The sequence below is a fragment of the Pelobates fuscus genome, chromosome 3, assembly GCF_036172605.1.
Source record: "Pelobates fuscus isolate aPelFus1 chromosome 3, aPelFus1.pri, whole genome shotgun sequence".
Lineage (NCBI taxonomy): Eukaryota > Metazoa > Chordata > Amphibia > Anura > Pelobatidae > Pelobates > Pelobates fuscus.
Window position 1 is genome coordinate 273,630,766 of NC_086319.1, and position 18,389 is coordinate 273,649,154.

Genomic DNA, 18,389 nt, shown 5'->3' on the forward strand with positions numbered 1-18,389 from the left:
AACTCTAATCGTCCAATACGAGTAGAGGAAAAGCTGTTATATGGTAAAGCACTGCTGCCTACCATACACAGCAAATAAATGAGTTGGGCATTGACTAAAATATATATATTCAAATTACAATATAAATTTTGGCCGATCCAAGGGACATTGCTGGTCCCTGTGAAGAAAAAAACAAAACACAAGGCTAAAAGAATAGCCACTGTGGTCCCCTGAAAGCTTCTTGAGACAGTAGCCATTTCTGTCCTGTTTTGATGATAGTGGTGCTAATTAGATTTGGCGATTTATTTCAGGTCAAACTACAATTCAGCTGAATTTTGAGCGATCAGGTGATTAGCTGAATTTCCGAATTCTGAACCAAACTTAAATTATGGTTCAGCCATGCCGTGCAGTCTAGTCTAGTGCTCATATGCTATCAGATAGTACGCTGAATGCGAGTATGGTGATACATCTTGTGTTAATTAAAAAATGCATTAACATACAATGTTTGGCATACTCCAAGTACCATGACTACTTCAGTGATATGAAGTGGTCATGGTTCCTGGAGTCTGTATAATATAGCATTTCACTAGGAAACATTGCACAAATGGATTTTATCTCCTCTGTTGTCAGTGGTGCAACTCCATCTCTGGTAGCGTAATTTGGGTGTTATCAACCAGCCACAGAATAGCATTCATCGACTAAGAGCAGTCAGCTAATGCTCTCAGCCAATGCATGGAGATCATGGCCATGGCTTCTGGCTTCTGTGGCTCAGCAGACGCCGTAAACGTGTCACTGGGCCACCAGGGAGCATCTGAACCTAGTGGGGACACAGGTAGGAGGGCAAATCATTGCTAAACAGTTGCCCTATTACCAGGTAACTGGATCAGGGTACCTCTTACATAATAACCATCACAGCGGGCTGTAATGTTTATGAGGATTGGAGCTACCCTATAAAGTGAAACCTAATTCCTAACTCCAAAGGCTAAATGGCTCTAAGAAAACAACTCTGAAATATAAATGGAATGTTGTAACGTACATCATGACTGCAAGGCAATTGTCAAATGTCTGAACTAAGACTAACACTGGCGGCCTTTTTTGTGACGGGACAGTGTGAAAGTCCTTCTAGCTGACATCCTTGTTTGAATTAACCATTTAACTCCATCACCTGGAGAAAGAGTGAGACACAATGGCACTTACTCAGAGTATGTCCAGGGCTTAACGATTTCACACAGCTCTCCATAGGCAGGTTAAAGAGCTGCTGGACTTTGGTGCGGATTATTCTGTCATAATAAGAAAAAGAGAAGTACAGCAAGATATTAGAACCATGTCAGAACTCATTTTAACCTAAGATGACCCATTATAAATCCAAAGTACCTAGTGTCGGCACACAAAGCTTGAAATGACTAGTATGGTCAAAACAGAAACTCACATACTCTTATTATACAAAGGAAACTAAATTCCCACACAAAAAGATATAACAAAAAATAGCAAAATACATCCATGTTCTTCCAGGTTCACAAATCTGAGATTTTATACACAGTCAGCATTTACATTAGGCCATGGATACAGACTAACAGGCCAGTGTGAGCTATCAGGAATTCAAACTAAATTCAACATTTTAGGTTAAAATAGCCATATAGGAAAATAAAATCTCCAATCCAGGCTTGTATTCTGATTTTGGCTATTTTTGCCTAATATTTGCAACTCACTTTGAATTTCCAACAATTTACACTTATATGAAATAATGCTGCCATTTCGCAAAATGTACAAAATTGTATTGCTAAATCAATTTTCTGGATCAAGTTAAAAACATGTAGTCCCATTAAAAACAAAAATTCTCAATTCAGAGAAGCTGCAATGATGTAGAAAGGGATGATTTGACAGTATATAAATAGTCTGTGACCCCAGGGATACAGCGTTCTCTGATAGTCATGACTATAGGCACTGTGCCAGCTTTCAGTGAAGAAGATCACTGGAACATGGCACCATTCACAGCACCTACCATGGGATTGTCTAAGAGGAAGCTCATTACAGACATCTGTGCTAATAGACAAGGCATAAAAAGTAATCAAAACACAAGATCCTGCAGGGGAAAGTTAAGTATATCAAAACTGGTAAGGAAGAAGAGAGGAAAAAATATAAAATGTTTGTTACAAAGTGGGCATCAATGGCTATACATAAAAGGTCATAAAGCAATTTGTGGCAGATTGAGTCACTCACCACAGTATAGCAATTATTCAACATGGGGAGATAGTTGTCAGACTGCATTTCACATACATATTATATATACACACAGGGTGCACATTGAAAATCTATTTATCACACCTGTTGATGGAGCTGACGCTGGGTACAGTGTCATTGTCACACACACCCTCTGCAAGCAGTCGGTCACGGATCTCCCAGGCAAACATAGTGGGGTTCTGGCGCTTGTAATCTCCAATCTTCTCTACCACTTTGGGGGTGGCAACTTTGGGTTTTGAACCCCCGATGACACCTGGTCGGATACTGCCCGTCTCATAGTACCTACTCCAATACAGAACAAGGTATAATTACCAAAAACCACAACATTATATAACTGAAACATTATTATCTTATTAAATTGCACTGAAATGACCAGAGGGGTTGAGTAGGGAGCAGCTACAAATCACCTTGTTATCCTCAAAAAAAGGAGAAAGTCATTTAACAATGGTGAAGGCCCATTAAAGTTGTACACATGGGACCTTCAACCACTCTATTAATCTGATGCTAAATTCTGGCCATCACATGCATGCTGTTGTATGCTAACAGCAAGAAAATGTTTAATTATTTTTTTTTAAATAAATTCGAACAATCAGTTAGAACTACTGATCTAACTACTGTTAGATCAATTGTTTGGATGGCCCATGTTTATTTATACTTGAATATGAAATACTCTGAATATCACAATGTTGATGGAGTATATAGATTAATTTCATTAGATGCAGATATGCCCCATTAAATGAGTCATATGGTCTATATTCTATTTAGGAGTAAACAAACTACTTCTATATAGCTTTAACTGACTCCAATGTGTAGGTACAGTAATTCACCAATCTTTTTTAAGCAATGTTTACGTTGCTCTACAGAAGCTATTTGAGTATTCCTCAGAATAGAAGAGGATTTTATACTTTCAAATTCTTCGAAAAGTTTATCCTCTATGTTATGTGAATTATTTTATCCTATTGTTAATGTCATACATCAGTATATATATATATATGTATACAGTGTAAGAAGTATAATGAAGAACTGAATAACACAAAGTCACCTCATGTCGTCTTATTTCCTGATAGACATTTAAATTTAAGTTCCTTTTAGTATGCCTTTTCTTTTTGTATCATTGTTTAGATCTTATAAACTCCAACATATTTTAGGAGCTATATAGATAATCATACCATGTATAATCTTTTCTCTGCTCCTTGCTTAATGTCTAGGACCCGTCTATGTGTATTCCCTGCAATTTAATCCAAGGACATACTTGAAAACAAGAGAAATCTCAATGTATCTTTCCTGGTAAAATATTTTATAAATAAATACATTTATATGCATGTCTGTCACATTTTAGAATGTCTGATAAGATATTTTCATTGTTTCTCCTTACCTGCCCAGGATCTTGCTGACACATCCATGACTGACCCTCAACTGGCGTGAGATGTCACATGGACGAACTCCCTGATGTGCCAGGTCAACAATCCGTTGCCTAACTACTTCTGGGAGAGGGCGCCCATTCACAAATGCCCCACCTAGCTGATTTAAACCTCCATGACCTGAAGAAGTAAAACAGAACATAACAGTTAGAAAATTCATAGCCAAAAACATGAAACCTGTGGAGCTCAATCTACCTCCTACATGTGGTTCTGACTATGCACAAGGTAACTATACTTTGTAAGCTCAGCATTACAAGCTGGGTGTCATAACACTAATTATGTAAAACACGTGAATCTTTGTTTCTCCAAGACAAAATGTAGCACCATAGCCCTGTGGCATGGAATATTATTTTATTGACGTGTGATACACTATTAGAGTAGTGGTTTCCAGTTCAGACCTTAGAGTAGTCACAAAAACAACCTTTGCTTGATAAAGCAGATTTTGTGTATAGAGCAAGCCTCTGAAGTTTCACTGCTCAATTCACAGCCATTTAGGAGTTAAATCACTGTTGTTTCTGTTTATGCAGCCCTAGCCACACCTCCCCTGGCTTTGACTGACACAGCCTACATGAAAACAAAATGGTTTCATTTTCCATCTTATGTTACTTAATTTAAAAGTTTTTATCTCCTGCTCTGTGAATTAAACTTTAATTACATACAGGAGGCTCTGGCAGGGTTTAGCTAGTTATTAACAGTGCAGGAGATAAGAAAATCTAAATTTAACAGAATTTGCAATGAATGAAGTGTAAACTTTAGATGACTCTAGGAAGGCTGTGTAAGTCACATGTAGGAAGGAGTGGCTAGGACTGCATAAACAAAGTGATTTTACTCCTAAATGGCAGGTAATTGAGCAGTGAGACTGCATGGTTATGATATATACACCATAACTGCTTCATTAAGCTAAAGTTGTTTTGGTGACAATAGTGTCATTTTAAGGCTCACCAATGGTTCAGAATATGTCAGTGTACCCACAGGAACAGTAATGGGAAATATCTAAATACTGCACTGCTGGTGCACATTGGGAACTGGATTGGGATCCAATGAACTAGACAGACACATGTGCAGAAAATCCATGAAACTGTTTTTACTTTCCGTAAAAGGATGGCAGCTTGTGAGTTCTCTCTACTGGGAGAGAGTGTTCTCCAATATAGCAAACCTTGATATATATGACCTAGTGCCAAGGGAGGCATCCTTTGGTGCCCCAGATGTTGTGTACTAAACCTCCCATGATGCAGCAGTATGGCTGTAAGAGTATTATGGGAGATATTGTCCACAACATCTGGAGTGCGATGGGTTGCCTAATCCTCACCTAGCATATCTTTCATTCAAATAACTGGGGTTCATAGAATCACCATTTGTCCATTTCTTATCAACTTTTCATTGGAAAAGAAGTGGGTAATTTCGAAATAGTAAATCACTGGTGATCCAGGATGATTGGTTTAAGAAACTCTACCATGTAGGAAGCTATATGTTTGCTCAAGCTGTAACATGACATGACCACTGTACATCACATGGACTGGACAACAACACAGGTATGACTGTAAAAGAGTAGATTTTGGCTCCATGTACTACACAACAATTTGTATCTTTATCTTTGTAAATTATCTATATGAAAAGGTAAAACATGAGATCACTGTACTGTACCCTTGCTACACCTCACTAGATGTGCTGTTTTTTTTTTTATCACATTTCGCTATTTTCTAATTTATGACATTGTAAATTTGCATACATGTTACCGTAAAGTTTATATTTTGTATACGTATTAACTGGGTGTATTACTTGCTGTATGTAGCTACATTTACACTGAATATACTGTGAGTTGCTAAACTTCATACATGATGCAGTAATGGTGCCACCGCTTTTTACATGTGTTACCTCAACTAGAGAAATTCTTATTTAACCCCTTTAGGACCAAACTTCTGGAATAAAAGGGAATCATGACATGTCACACATGTCATGTGTCCTTAAGGGGTTAAACGTAAACTTAGAAGTCTATCAATCGTAATGAAAAATATCTACATCATGTGGATGTGAACATCAATCTGTATATGTGTGTTACATGTATAATAGAATTAACCGCTGACCTATATGCAGTGAGCTGATCGGTCCTGTGCAGCCCCTCTCTGTGATGAGTTCTGTGAACAAATGGATTGTTTAGATATAACACAATCAAACTCCATGACATTACCAGACTACATCTGCACCTGAAGGATGCTGGGAGAACCTGATCAAAAGAGCTTACCAAACACAAGCAGAGTTATTTAGTAAAGTAAGAATGCAACGTGAATTTCAAATTTAAGGCCCATTAGCCAAAAGGTACAAATTGTCAGCAATGCTGCAGGTGTGGCTAATTTAGACTAAAATTTTGAAATTCACTTTGAATTCATTTTGAAATCTCACTGCAGTGAATAAATCTAAAATAATTAAACTGAGCTGCAAAGTGCCACCATTTTGTTAGTATTTTTTGGCAAACAACATTTTTATATTACATTTTCAGACATGTATGTGTACACTGGAAACCTGGCTTTTTAACCCCTTAAGGACCAAACTTCTGGAATAAAAGGGAATTATGACATGTCACACATGTCATGTGTCCTTAAGGGGTTAAAGAGGATATATATATATATAATTAAATCCAATACACTATTCAGAGCCTACATCACCATAATCTGAGAGCAGACAATTGGTTTATGCGATGAAAAAGGAACATTAGACATATTACACAGAATTATCTTAAAGGGACACTGCAATAATTACCTTGCAGGGTAAAGTCCTAGATAGACAGCCACAATAGGGAATTCCGTTTTCTTAAACCACAAAAAGATTTAAACAACGCTGGACCTCCTCACGCTATGCATGAGGACCTTCAATGTCGCCGGAATCCCGATAGGAAAGCATTGAATAATGCTTTCCCATGGGGAGGTCTAATGCGCATGCGGCCATTGCCGCGCTTGCGCATTAGGTCTCCTCCTGTCGGCTGACATCGGCGGGGGAGGAGCGTAAGTCATTGAAGGGGTTTTAACCCGGTCAGCAACATGGGAATGGGTGTGGGAGGGAAAGGGGCATATGTTTTCCTAGCACTGGAGAGTTCCTTAAGAGTGTTAAGACTTACAAAGGTTAATCACTAAAGTCAGAATTCAAGATGAAGTCAAACTGAATTTAAAATGTAGACAAACACTATAGGCATCAAAACAACTTGATTCACAGCCTGTCACCTCCTCACTCAGGCCGATACTACAGAGGCTTAGCCAGCTCTTAAAGAGCCACAATCATTAGTGATCATTATCAGCGGGCGCAAATCATATACAATATCCTGGAAGTCACACATACACATACATCGTATGTTAGATTGTGTGTATGATTTCCAGGATATTGTTTATGATTTGCGGGTGTCTGGGAGCCGCAGTGAAATGCATGAGTCATCCAAAACCTCTGGGAGACTTGCCACTTCTGACACAGCCTGCATGAAAACAAAATGGTTTTTTTTTTTTTTTCTATCAGATGTTAACTTGCTTTAGAAGTTTGTATGTCCTGTTTTGTAAATTTAACTTTAATCACACACAGTAGGAACTAGCAGGCGCTATTAACAGAGCATGGAATAAGAAATTCTAAATTAAATAGACTGTGCAATGAAGTAAGTTTAAAAATGAGATTTCTCTTTACAGGAAGTGTTTAGAAAGTCTGTGCAGGTCATTTGTAGGGAGGTGATATTAGGGTTGTATAAACAAAGTGAATTAACTCCTAAATGACAGAGAATTGAGCAGTGAGACTCCAGGGGCATGATCAATATGCTGGCTTCATTCAGCTAAAGTTGTTTGGTGACTATAGTGTCCCTTTAGTGTCTGTAACTCACTCATATTTTAGATACTGTGGCCTTAAATTCACTTTTAATTTTCTCTTTAGTAAATAGCCCTGACAGTCTTCTAACTAAATAGCATTTAGTCTATGGGAACATTGTAATTCACTAAGCTGAGTAAAGCTTCTTCTGTTAATATAATTCTCACCCAACCAAAGGTGGAAAGAGACTGAGACTGAGATAATTGTTATATATATTGTATATAGCTAGATATATAGTGTATACCAAGTAACCTATTCCTGATTCATGAATATATTGCAATATATGTTCTGTGTACATGTATCATATATAATTAATATGCATTTAATATATAACTAGATATATAACCATACACCTTGTAATATTCCTCTATTTAAGAATATATTGCAATATATCCTCTGTGTAATTGTACCATAATCCATTTAAACTGGAAACCCATTGATCAGAGCATCATCTACGCTCCACCAGAAAGCCTATCTAGATTTACTAGAAACACATTCCCTGTTGTACAATGATACAGAATATGTTGGTGCTTTATAAGTAAATTAAGAGAGAAAGTAGAATGAAGATGTTACAATGCAGGTCTGTGACAATGTGTGTAACATTTCTATACAACGTATCTTCCCACATACGCAAGCTCATTTTGGCTTTTTCCTCTTGTCTGGCTGATTTAATATTCAGGATAGCTATGCATATTCTAATCATGCCTGCATTATCCTCCGGTTTTAGCCTCTGTAACCTCGGCAGAGAGATTATTTTATGCACATACTACCAATTTCCCCTGTATCCCTACCCACCCTTATTTGCCAATAATGGTCTTTAAACGTGCACCCCTTCTGAGGACACACCATGCATTTTTGGGTGTGCTTTGTAAACTCAGTAATGTGCTCATTTTTGTTTACCTGGAAAATGATTCTGACATCTCAAGATTTGTCTGACAGACGTCTAAGTTTATCTGGTATTTTATAGTGTAACTTTGGTCTCCATCTTTAGGGCACTTAATAATTACAATGCTGGCTAAACCTGGTACCTATGGAATGACTGACAATTTGCCAATATCTGGATATCATTAGATTTGTCATCATTGATCTCAGGGGCTCTATGAGACGAAGGAAGAGCATTAAGGAAGACATGTCAAAAATGACATGTTTATCATAAATATGCCTCACTTTATTGCACTTAAAGGAATTTTATATATATAAAAATATACAACGTACAAAATACACAATCCAGCATACTCGCTTATTCACTAAACAATGATTTAAAATCTCACAGATTGTAATAGTTTTATTTAAAAACACCTCACCTAGGCAAAAAATTATGGGGGTTTAGTTACATTATATGATCATATATTGCATAAGCCTGCCACAACGTCAATGTACCCCATACCCCAATATATATATATTCTTAGATTGTATGTGACTAATCAATAACTAGTGTGAAACTAGTTATAGACTTCCCTATATTCATTCAAATATGCATGTTAAGAAAATGGAAAACATATTGTTATGGATTAGAATATTTTTAAGAAAACATATTTTATTTAAAAAATTCAGCGTATACTTTGACAGTTTGTGTTGTCTGTAACTTAGTAGCATGCATTCTGCTTGTTTCTATATAAATCACCTTTGAGTTGTAAATTGTGTGAGAAGTGGTGCACGATTTTGTTTTCTTTACTATCTACGGCAAATTGAGAGAAACTTTAATTAGTAAAAATGTGGAATACAAAACAGTCACTGGATCATCTCTTAAGTATTAATTATGAGTCTGAATGGTAATGGTAACTTATCGGATATAATAACTAACTAACTTAAACCATAACCCTCCTGTAACACTAACAGGGTTAGTAACCCCTCCAGTAATATGTCACTAGGCCCCTTCATCCCTAGTTGATGTAAGTCAAGGTTTTGAAAACTAATCCGTATGTATTTCTTATATTAGTCAGCAAGAACACATGACTAATTCTGGCGATTTTTCCGTAAATCTGAATTGGTTCAGTTCAGTTTTGTATTTTCACTCCAGATTTTTGGAAATATGTGAATTTGGACCCTTATTCAAGGCTATAAATAATGGCTTTGGACCAGATTTGCTGCCATATAAGCAAATTCTACTAGATAACCATATGGCCATTTCATTTATACCCCCATTTAAATTTGATTTGTTAATGTTATAAACATTATATCATTAAATAATATTATAAAACATATTAATTGTATTTGAAATTTTCTACATAAAATTGACATTTTCTGTAATTAAGTGGTCTGACAAATCACAATGTTTCAAGCAATCTTCTAGCTTCCAACCATTCCTTTACTGTAACAATCAGATAGGTGAATATCAAGTACTTTCTTCATAATTATCTACCGGTATTTGTTGGCTGCCAGAGAATTTTGAGCAATACAACAGCTTCGTGAACTAGGTGAGGGGTTGGCAATCTTTGGAATCTCCCATATTGCTCTTGAAATCATAATGGTGGCAAAGCATTAGGGGAGATGTAGTCCACAACACGTTGAGCGCTGAAGGTTGCCAACCCCTGCGATTAAGACTTGACAATAGAATGTATATATATTTAAAACATATTTTAAATTTACTTTTGGCATTTACTCTGTATAAACACATTTGCAAGGCAGAATAATTATTTCAATACCGTGAATTCTGAATGAATGGTGATAGATCAACAAAAGTATGGTCAATAATATAAAATATTTTGTGACTGCAAAAACAGTAAATTGAGTGTAAACCAAATGTAAAACATTTAGGCCTGGATATCTAAGAGAATACAGATGACCTACATGATATTTCACTAATATTTGAATTGTCAGGAATTCAAAGTAAATTCATTATAAACTTTTAGGTGAGGTAACCTAACGGAATTCCCCCCCCCAAAAAATGACTATTTTGGCCTAAACTTTATAAAATTGCTTTCCCGTTTGCCACAAACCAATGTGTAGTGATTAAAGCTTAATGTTTTATTTTTTTGCCAGCAGTACTGAATTAATTCATCACATGTCAGATTCAAAGAAGATAAAGATGGACAACTGAAATTGTAGCAGATTAAGTCATTTAAAGAAACAGTATGATACAACTATACCAACCTATATTTCACTGTCTCAGAAAACAAACCCTGCTCTGTAAAAGCAATAGAGAATGCATTGTACGCAGTAAAAAGCAGACAGTTTTCTTTGTGAGTCTATTTAAGCCACTATCAGCCACAGCACCACCACAATAAGCATTTCACAATGTCCGACTGTTAAGTATAGCTCTGGATTATTCTTTATCTTTCTGTTCAGTGCTATTAGTCTGATATATTGTACTGTTTTGTGCTTCATATAGGTGTACTATAAGAAAGACATTTTCGTGGAAAATTAACTCAGTCCTTTTTAAGAATAATTTGTTTTACGGTTGTTTTTAGATATTAATGGATCACGCGCCACAATTTGCTGTTTGGTGAATAACCTCACTCAGGTTTTTTGTTTGTTTGTTTTTTTACTAAACAATAAATTGTAGAGAATTTAAATCTGACTGACAAATTCAAGACTAAAGCAGCCAAGCTATGAATAAAACTAAGTTGGAGATCTTTTTTTTTCCACATGAGTAATTTTACTCTAAATTTTACCAACTGGATTTTAATTTACTAATTCAGAATAAACTTCTATGCTTTTATTCCCTTACAGAGTTATTCACTAAACTGTGAGTTTTTGGGAAGTTCAAGTAAATTCAAATTGAATTACATTTTTTAGGCACATATAGTGAATACAATTCTTGACTTGGAAAATTTGTCTAATTATCCTATTTTGCCTTAAATTTGGCTATTATAGCCGAATAATTCGAAATTCACATTAGGGACTGTTCCTCCTAAATAGGGACACTTGGGAAGCATGGTGTATCGAAAAAACATAGTGGTGTGTAAATGTTCTATCACTTAGTGTGTGAATTAACTACTTACTTATTATAACATATCACACCTTGTACTGAGGAGCTAAATAATGTGTCATTTTCACTTACAATGTCCTGGATTTTGCAAGTTAGCTCTGGACTACACACAGCTCACTATCTAGTGAGTGAAAGGAGAAAGAGGTAGGTGTGATATATTAATATGTTCCCTACATAGAGTAGCTATTAATTCCAGGTGTAGTAATTGTCACAATAAGTATACAACAGCCACTCCACATAGTGTATACTGAAAGATCTAACTGATATATAACATAGTTCTAATCAGCATGTCCTTGATGATAGATCTCTGCCATGAATGGCATATTACTACTGGGCTGGCTAAATTGGCTAGTGACTACTCACTGAGAAAAGGGTGGAGTGTTTTGGGGGAGTTGTATTAAATATTATGATATAGGATGGCTGAACATCATGGGAGTTGGGGGTCAGAGTTCCCTCTATCTTTTATTGGATGTACCACACCAGTGATGATATCCCAGCAGACAGTGCCATATAGTCCAACACGCCTGTTGCCCTGACGTCAATGAGAACCTGGATCATGGGTCAGTCAGTCATAAATAGCAGCACATACAGACATTGCATGACTTAACTGGTTCCTTTCTAGAGTTCGATTCAGAATGTCTGATACCTAGGAATAGATAGGTTTGGGTTTTAACCCCACGGGCACGGCTCAATTCCTGGGCTGATGTTATGTCAATATTTTTTCTGTCTATATATCGCCTTAATGGTACAGCGCCGCAGAATATGTTGGCGCTTTATAAACACACATACATTATTATTGATTTTATTAGTATTATTGGTGCTGATGCTGTTATTGCTACTTTTAATTACAATGATTTGCATATACTATCAGTTGGATTACTACAATACTATATAAATTGGATTAGTGTCAGTGTTAATATCGGATGCTTCTATTATATCCCACTTTGTTAAAACAAGCGCTGTAGTGTGTTAGAAACTAAAGAATAAAGAATGTAGTGACCATTATTGGTTATTGAAATAATAGCAAAATAACTGGTTTTGAGAGTTATGGAGAAAAAAAATCTATAAATTAAAATATCAAAATAAAGTCTTAGTGAGATTAACTGCAGTTTAAACGTCATGTGTAAACCGAAATATATATTTAATTAAAAGTTAGTTTGATTCTTGATATAAATAAATTTGATTATAAAGATTGGGGGAGGGTGGGAGGGGTGATAAGCACTCAATTACAGAGACCCCTTATTGAGATATTTCAGGAGCTATACTGGTCTGTTAAGATATTGCATACATTTAATTAAGTGATCACCTAATGTTAGTGTAAATACTGAAGTGGAGACAGACAATGGAGTCTGAAACACGTTGGGTCGTTCATTAAATGTGTTTGTAAAATCAATCAATACATCTCTCTCACATGGCTTATATAATGCTATACCAGCCTCAGCCAGTGAGTGCTAAGCTTCTAATTGCAGGTGTTTGTCTACTACTTGTCTTATGAATCTCAGCCAGCATGCTGCATTATGGGAAATGTAGTTCACAAACTCCTGCAGTACCATGGGTGAGTCCTTACTCCTCTAAGAACATTGCATTCTAAGCAGTCGGTTATGTGTCCACTGCAAAGTACTACTCATATTGAAATAAATTAATGTAAAAAAATCAAATGCTGAGTTCGTGTTGCTTTAGAGTTTGTACCAAGGTAGGGATGATTAATAAGGAAGTTTACATCGTTATTAACTCTTAATGAGCAAGCACATTATTATTCTTTATATAGCGTCAGGGAGCACCCTAACCTCTTTTTATAAAGTGATATAAAGCAGTTTTTATTACGCCTACTTTAAATGTCCCCTTTTCCTCGAAACAAACAAGAATATATTTTATTTGAATCATTTTGTATGCAAAATGAATCTTAATAAAACAATATTTAATTATAATTTCATGAAAATAACAAACATATTAATAATAAATTATCAAAATATCAAAATATCATAATAATAATAATAATAATAATAATAATATGCATTTGAATATCGGATTGGTACAGACTGCAAGCTGTTTAGATCAGACATTGGTTTTCTTTTAATCCCGGGGTGCACAATCCTTTATGATATCTGTCTGTTGTACGACGCTACGGCATATGCAGGCGATATATAATAATAGTAATAATAATAATAATAATAATATTGTTGTTATAAATCTGTAAGAATAATAATTTACGTTGAACCTGGTGTTTCCTTGTTTATTGATTTGTACTAGTATAATAAAATCACTCTGGATTAGTTTATATAATCTCAGATATTCACCAACTAGCGAGACAAATCGGATGAATTGTTTCACTTATGGTATTTCAAAATTGTACACTAAAAACAAACAACACATTCTTATAATAACTACACATCTAAAAAGTTGAAAAAAATATCCTGTAACAAACTCTTCCTTTATTTTCCTTTCTAAACCAGGTTTTCTTCTAATATGCCATGAATCCAAGGAAAATTATTTTATATTAAAAAATAAAACAAAACCAAAACAAAAATGTAAATTCTTTGCATTTTTGGGAATAAAACAAGGGAATGGTAGATAAGGAAGTAATAGCACAGCAATGCCCTCCAACCATACACAGTGTTTTTATAATTAGAAAATTAAAGGAGCTGTCAAGCCTTTGTAAAAAAAAAAAAAAAAAAGGAAATTTAGGAGCAACGAATTCTAGGTGCAGTGAGTAGTGTCAGATCTACATGCAGATATCAGAAAGAGTTCTTTTGAAAGTAAGGAAACTGGATACAGTGGGGCTGGGGATACATTGAAACACTCATCTCCTCCTCAGATCTTCCCTGAAGTTGCATCAATCAGAGAGGCAGTTAAAGTGTCAGCAGAGGGGATAGTGATCATTCTGCAGCCAGGCAAATTATCTGCTAATTAACTTGTATTCAAATTGAGGACTAACAGGAGATGTGACCTCAAAGCATCTATTTCTGATCCAAAAACAGAAGATGACAATCTTCCCAAAACTGCAAAACTACAGAATCTCTTACCCCTATATCTGCAGGACATAGACAAATCTTTTACACACACACTTTATAATCGATTTTATAATCGATATATGTTATCCATGTCAGATCAATTTTATATATATATATATGTGTATATATAAAATCGATTACCTGTATATGTGTATATAAAATCAAAAAACCCTTTTTTTCTGGCGTAGATAAAATATTGTACACCTAATTATGCAGGAGGTGGCCAAAACGTTACCTCTACATCTGTAGGGGCCAAATCATTTACCTCTTTATCTTTAGGGGAGAAATACAAATTTTACCCCTGAACCTGCAGCAGATAGGTCAAATCTTTTGCTCAGTTATCCATATATTCTATGTTGTTGTTTCTATTTACAATAAATTGGTACATTGTGTTCATCTTTCACAAGCATTATATATTGTATATTTTATTACTGTATGACTTTATGTCATAATGCTATTAGATTATATATTGCTACCGTAGGATGTTGCAGTCCACAATGAGTCTTTTGGATCGATGTTCTGCCCAAAACTGTCTGTTCAATTAATTTAGTAATTATCTGCAGAATGACCAATAATGCGCAGAATAAGGCACCTTCCTCTTGGGGAAAGAGGGACTCCAAATAAACATGTTGTCTCTATATACTTAGAATAATCTGGGCGGTTGGCATAAATATCCAACACAGGATTTACTGACTGTCGAAAAAATAAATGTATTAAACGAATTTCTAGGCGATATATCCGTAAAAAGATTAATGCACGAAACAGATAGAGGGGTAAGAACAAAACAGATTCTGCTCCCCAGGGCACCAGAGCCTGCCAGGGGGTATTAAGGGGCATTTCCTTAATTAGAAATAGGATAACTAACACATAAACTCGGGGATGGGGAGAATAGGCAATGAATATGTTATTTGTTCAATACTTATTATAAAGATATCCACTGCCTGATACAGGCTATTGTGTAAGGGATGGAGAGAATGATAGATAGATAGATAGATAGATAGATAGATAGATAGACAGACAGATAGATAGATAGATAGATAGATAGATAGATAGATAGATAGATAGATAGACAGACAGATAGATAGATAGATAGATAGATAGATAGATAGATAGATAGATAGATAGATAGATAGAGGACGGGTGGATGGATAGAGAGAGAGAGAGAATAGATAAATTGATTTAGACATACATAGACAGGATACAAAGTAATATATTTCAGACTGTTAGTTTTGTTAGTTTTTCAATTTGAAGCATTCCCCCTTTTTCAGAGAAGTTGACTGACTGTCATGCATTGGATTCTTTAAATGACTTATTGTAGTTGTGGTGTATTTCGCCCGCCAGTATACACACAACTGCACTGCATGTATGCAAAAACATCATCATGCATCAATATGCAATTAAATCTTATCACGTGATCAATGTAATGTCTGGATGCCTGAACACAGCAGGACATGACACTTAGTAACACACCGCTATAACCCATCAAACTATACTGCAATGAAGATTACTGTCATTATTGGCCAATGGACTTTGTACAATATAGTGAACTATGTTTCCACAGTCAGTGAGGTTTTACTGAATTAAGAGATCAGAAGGCTTTTGTTAGAAATTGATTAAATAGTTTACATTTCAGATGAACACAGCGCAGACAGTAAAACAAGCAGATCATAGAACAACTTACCTGATCGCATGCTGGTGTGGGGCATATTCCCTGCAAATCAAAATAGTCCCTCAATAAAGGTCCGAAATTGTCAAGAAAGCAGCAACCAGAGTCTCTGCCAGAGCAACCTGCAAGCAGGAGAAACAACTGACTTACAATGAAGGGGCAAAGGGGAAGATGGCATAGGCCAGGGTACAGGATAAAAGGGGCAAGGGTGAGGGTGGCATGGGGCAGGGTACAGAGTGACAGTGTAAAGGAGAGGGTGGCATGGGGCAGGGTACAGAGTGACAGTGTTAAGGAGAGGGTGGCATGGGGCAGGTACAGGGTGACCGGGTAAAGGAGAGGGTGGCATGGGGCAGGTACAGGGTGACAGGGTAAAGGGGAGGGTGATATGTGGCTGGGTACAGGGTGACAGGGTAAAGGATAGGGTCGCATGGGGCAGGTACCGGGTGACAGGGTATAGGAGAGGGTGGCATGGGGCAGGTACAGGGTAAAGGAGAGGGTGGCATGGGGCAGGTACAGGGTGACAGGGTAAAGGAGAGGGTGGCATGGGGCAGGTACAGGGTGACAAGGTAAAGGAGAGGGTGGCATGGGGCAGGTACAGGGTGACCAGGTAAAGGAGAGGGTGGCATGGGGCAGGTACAGGGTAAAGGAGAGGGTGGCATGGGGCAGGTACAGGGTGACGGGGTTAAGGAGAAGATGGCATGGGGCACGGTTCAAGGTGACAGGGTAAAGGAGAGGATGGCATGGGGCAGGACCAGGGTGACAGGGTAAAGGAGTGGATGGCATGGGGCAGGTACAGGGTGATAGGGTAAAGGAGAGGGTGGCATAGAGCACTGTTCAAGGGTGCCATGGGGCAGGTACTGAGTGACAGGGGCAAATGAGACGGTGGCATGGGGCAAGTATTGGGTAAGAGAGTTGACGAGAAGCCTATCAGTGGTAAAACAAAATAATACAAAGGCAGAAGTCTGAGCGGTAAGTGCCAGTCTCAGCAACATATGGGGTAGAAAAAGACTGTAGAGTAGAGTAAAGGGGGCAAATGATAATAGCCTGAGGTATATGATAGAGCAGTTGGAACAGGGAAGGGTGCAATGGATAGGGGCAGAATGGCAAGTTTTTAAAAAGGAAGACAGGGACAGACATGACAAAGGGAAAGGTGTCAGACAGAGAAGCTCACAATGCAGAATAAAGAGAGGGTGAGATCCAGGTAGTGGGAGTTAGACTACAGCCATTGTTGCCATTACAGAGTGATGGTCAAGCTGTAGCACAGTTGTAGACACCGGATAAAGGTCAATATCCAGGACAGATATCACAGGACTCTGCTGGTAGAAATGCTGTGACAGGGAGAGTTGAGCATCTCCAACCCAACCTGCATCATGGTCCAAACAACTGATGCTGATAACTGGATTGTTTAGATTCAGAAATTGCTAAATACACAGTTTCTAATTTCTGTTCCAAAGATGAAAGTGCAGGTATTAAGATATATAGCGAATGTTGCACCATCCACAGATTAAAACCAATGGTCATTTATCTATAGACACATATGGAAAGAAGCAGAGAATTGGTACAGACAAACAGACAGACATGCACACACAGACAGCCATGGCTGAGCAGGAGATGGCTCACACTGTACCTTGCTGTCTCTGAGGACCCTCACTGTCTCCCACACGCTGCTCACACTTTGCAAAGAAGTTTGTCTTCCTCCCATAGGACCTGGGCGGAGGATTTATCCCTTGCAGGGGGCTCAGGGCGTCCAGGGCTGGGATTGGCTGCTGGAGCTTGGAGGGGAGCTGGGGGAGGGTCCTGATCATGGCTGGCTGGTTCCCAGCTCAGAAATCTCTCTATTCATATCTCTTTATATACAGTTTATAGCAAAGAGACAGTGCTTTATCTACTGGGATACATTATTATAGGAATAAACTAGTCATTCACCATGTATGCTGTGTCCAAGCATTGTGAGATTTATAAAATATATAGGGGATTATTGTTATTATTATTATTGTTATTACTCACTGGTTACTGAGAGAAAAAAATATAAATTAGAGTAACAGTTCACTGATGTTCATGGTGACTGCTCTATATTCTGTCTATCTGTATCTATCTATCTATCTATCTATCTATCTATCTATCTATCTCTATCTATTGATTTATATATAAATGGCATTATTTCCCCCTAATATTTGTATAAATTTTGTGTACATTTTATATCACACAATTTTACATTATTTGTTTGCTTTTATTAGATTTATTCCACAGCAGCTGGAGCACTGGAAGTATACTAGAGTTTGTTCCCTGGTATTCTACATGCG

General features: G+C 37.0%; 1 protein-coding gene across 1 annotated transcript in view; it reads right to left on the reverse strand.

The window, feature by feature from the left end:
* PAX8 (paired box 8) overlaps positions 1-17,772 on the reverse strand; it is a 40,912-nt gene extending 23,140 nt beyond the window's left edge. Inside the window, exons 1-6 of the mRNA XM_063445553.1 lie at positions 17,714-17,772; positions 16,102-16,208; positions 5,726-5,776; positions 3,596-3,761; positions 2,305-2,502; positions 1,177-1,259 (exon numbers count right to left, since the gene is read on the reverse strand). Of these exons, the coding sequence (XP_063301623.1) occupies positions 1,177-1,259; positions 2,305-2,502; positions 3,596-3,761; positions 5,726-5,776; positions 16,102-16,126 (523 nt within the window). The 5' untranslated portion in view covers positions 16,127-16,208; positions 17,714-17,772. The remainder of the gene's footprint in view (positions 1-1,176; positions 1,260-2,304; positions 2,503-3,595; positions 3,762-5,725; positions 5,777-16,101; positions 16,209-17,713) is intronic.
* Between the last annotated feature and the right edge of the window lie 617 nt (positions 17,773-18,389).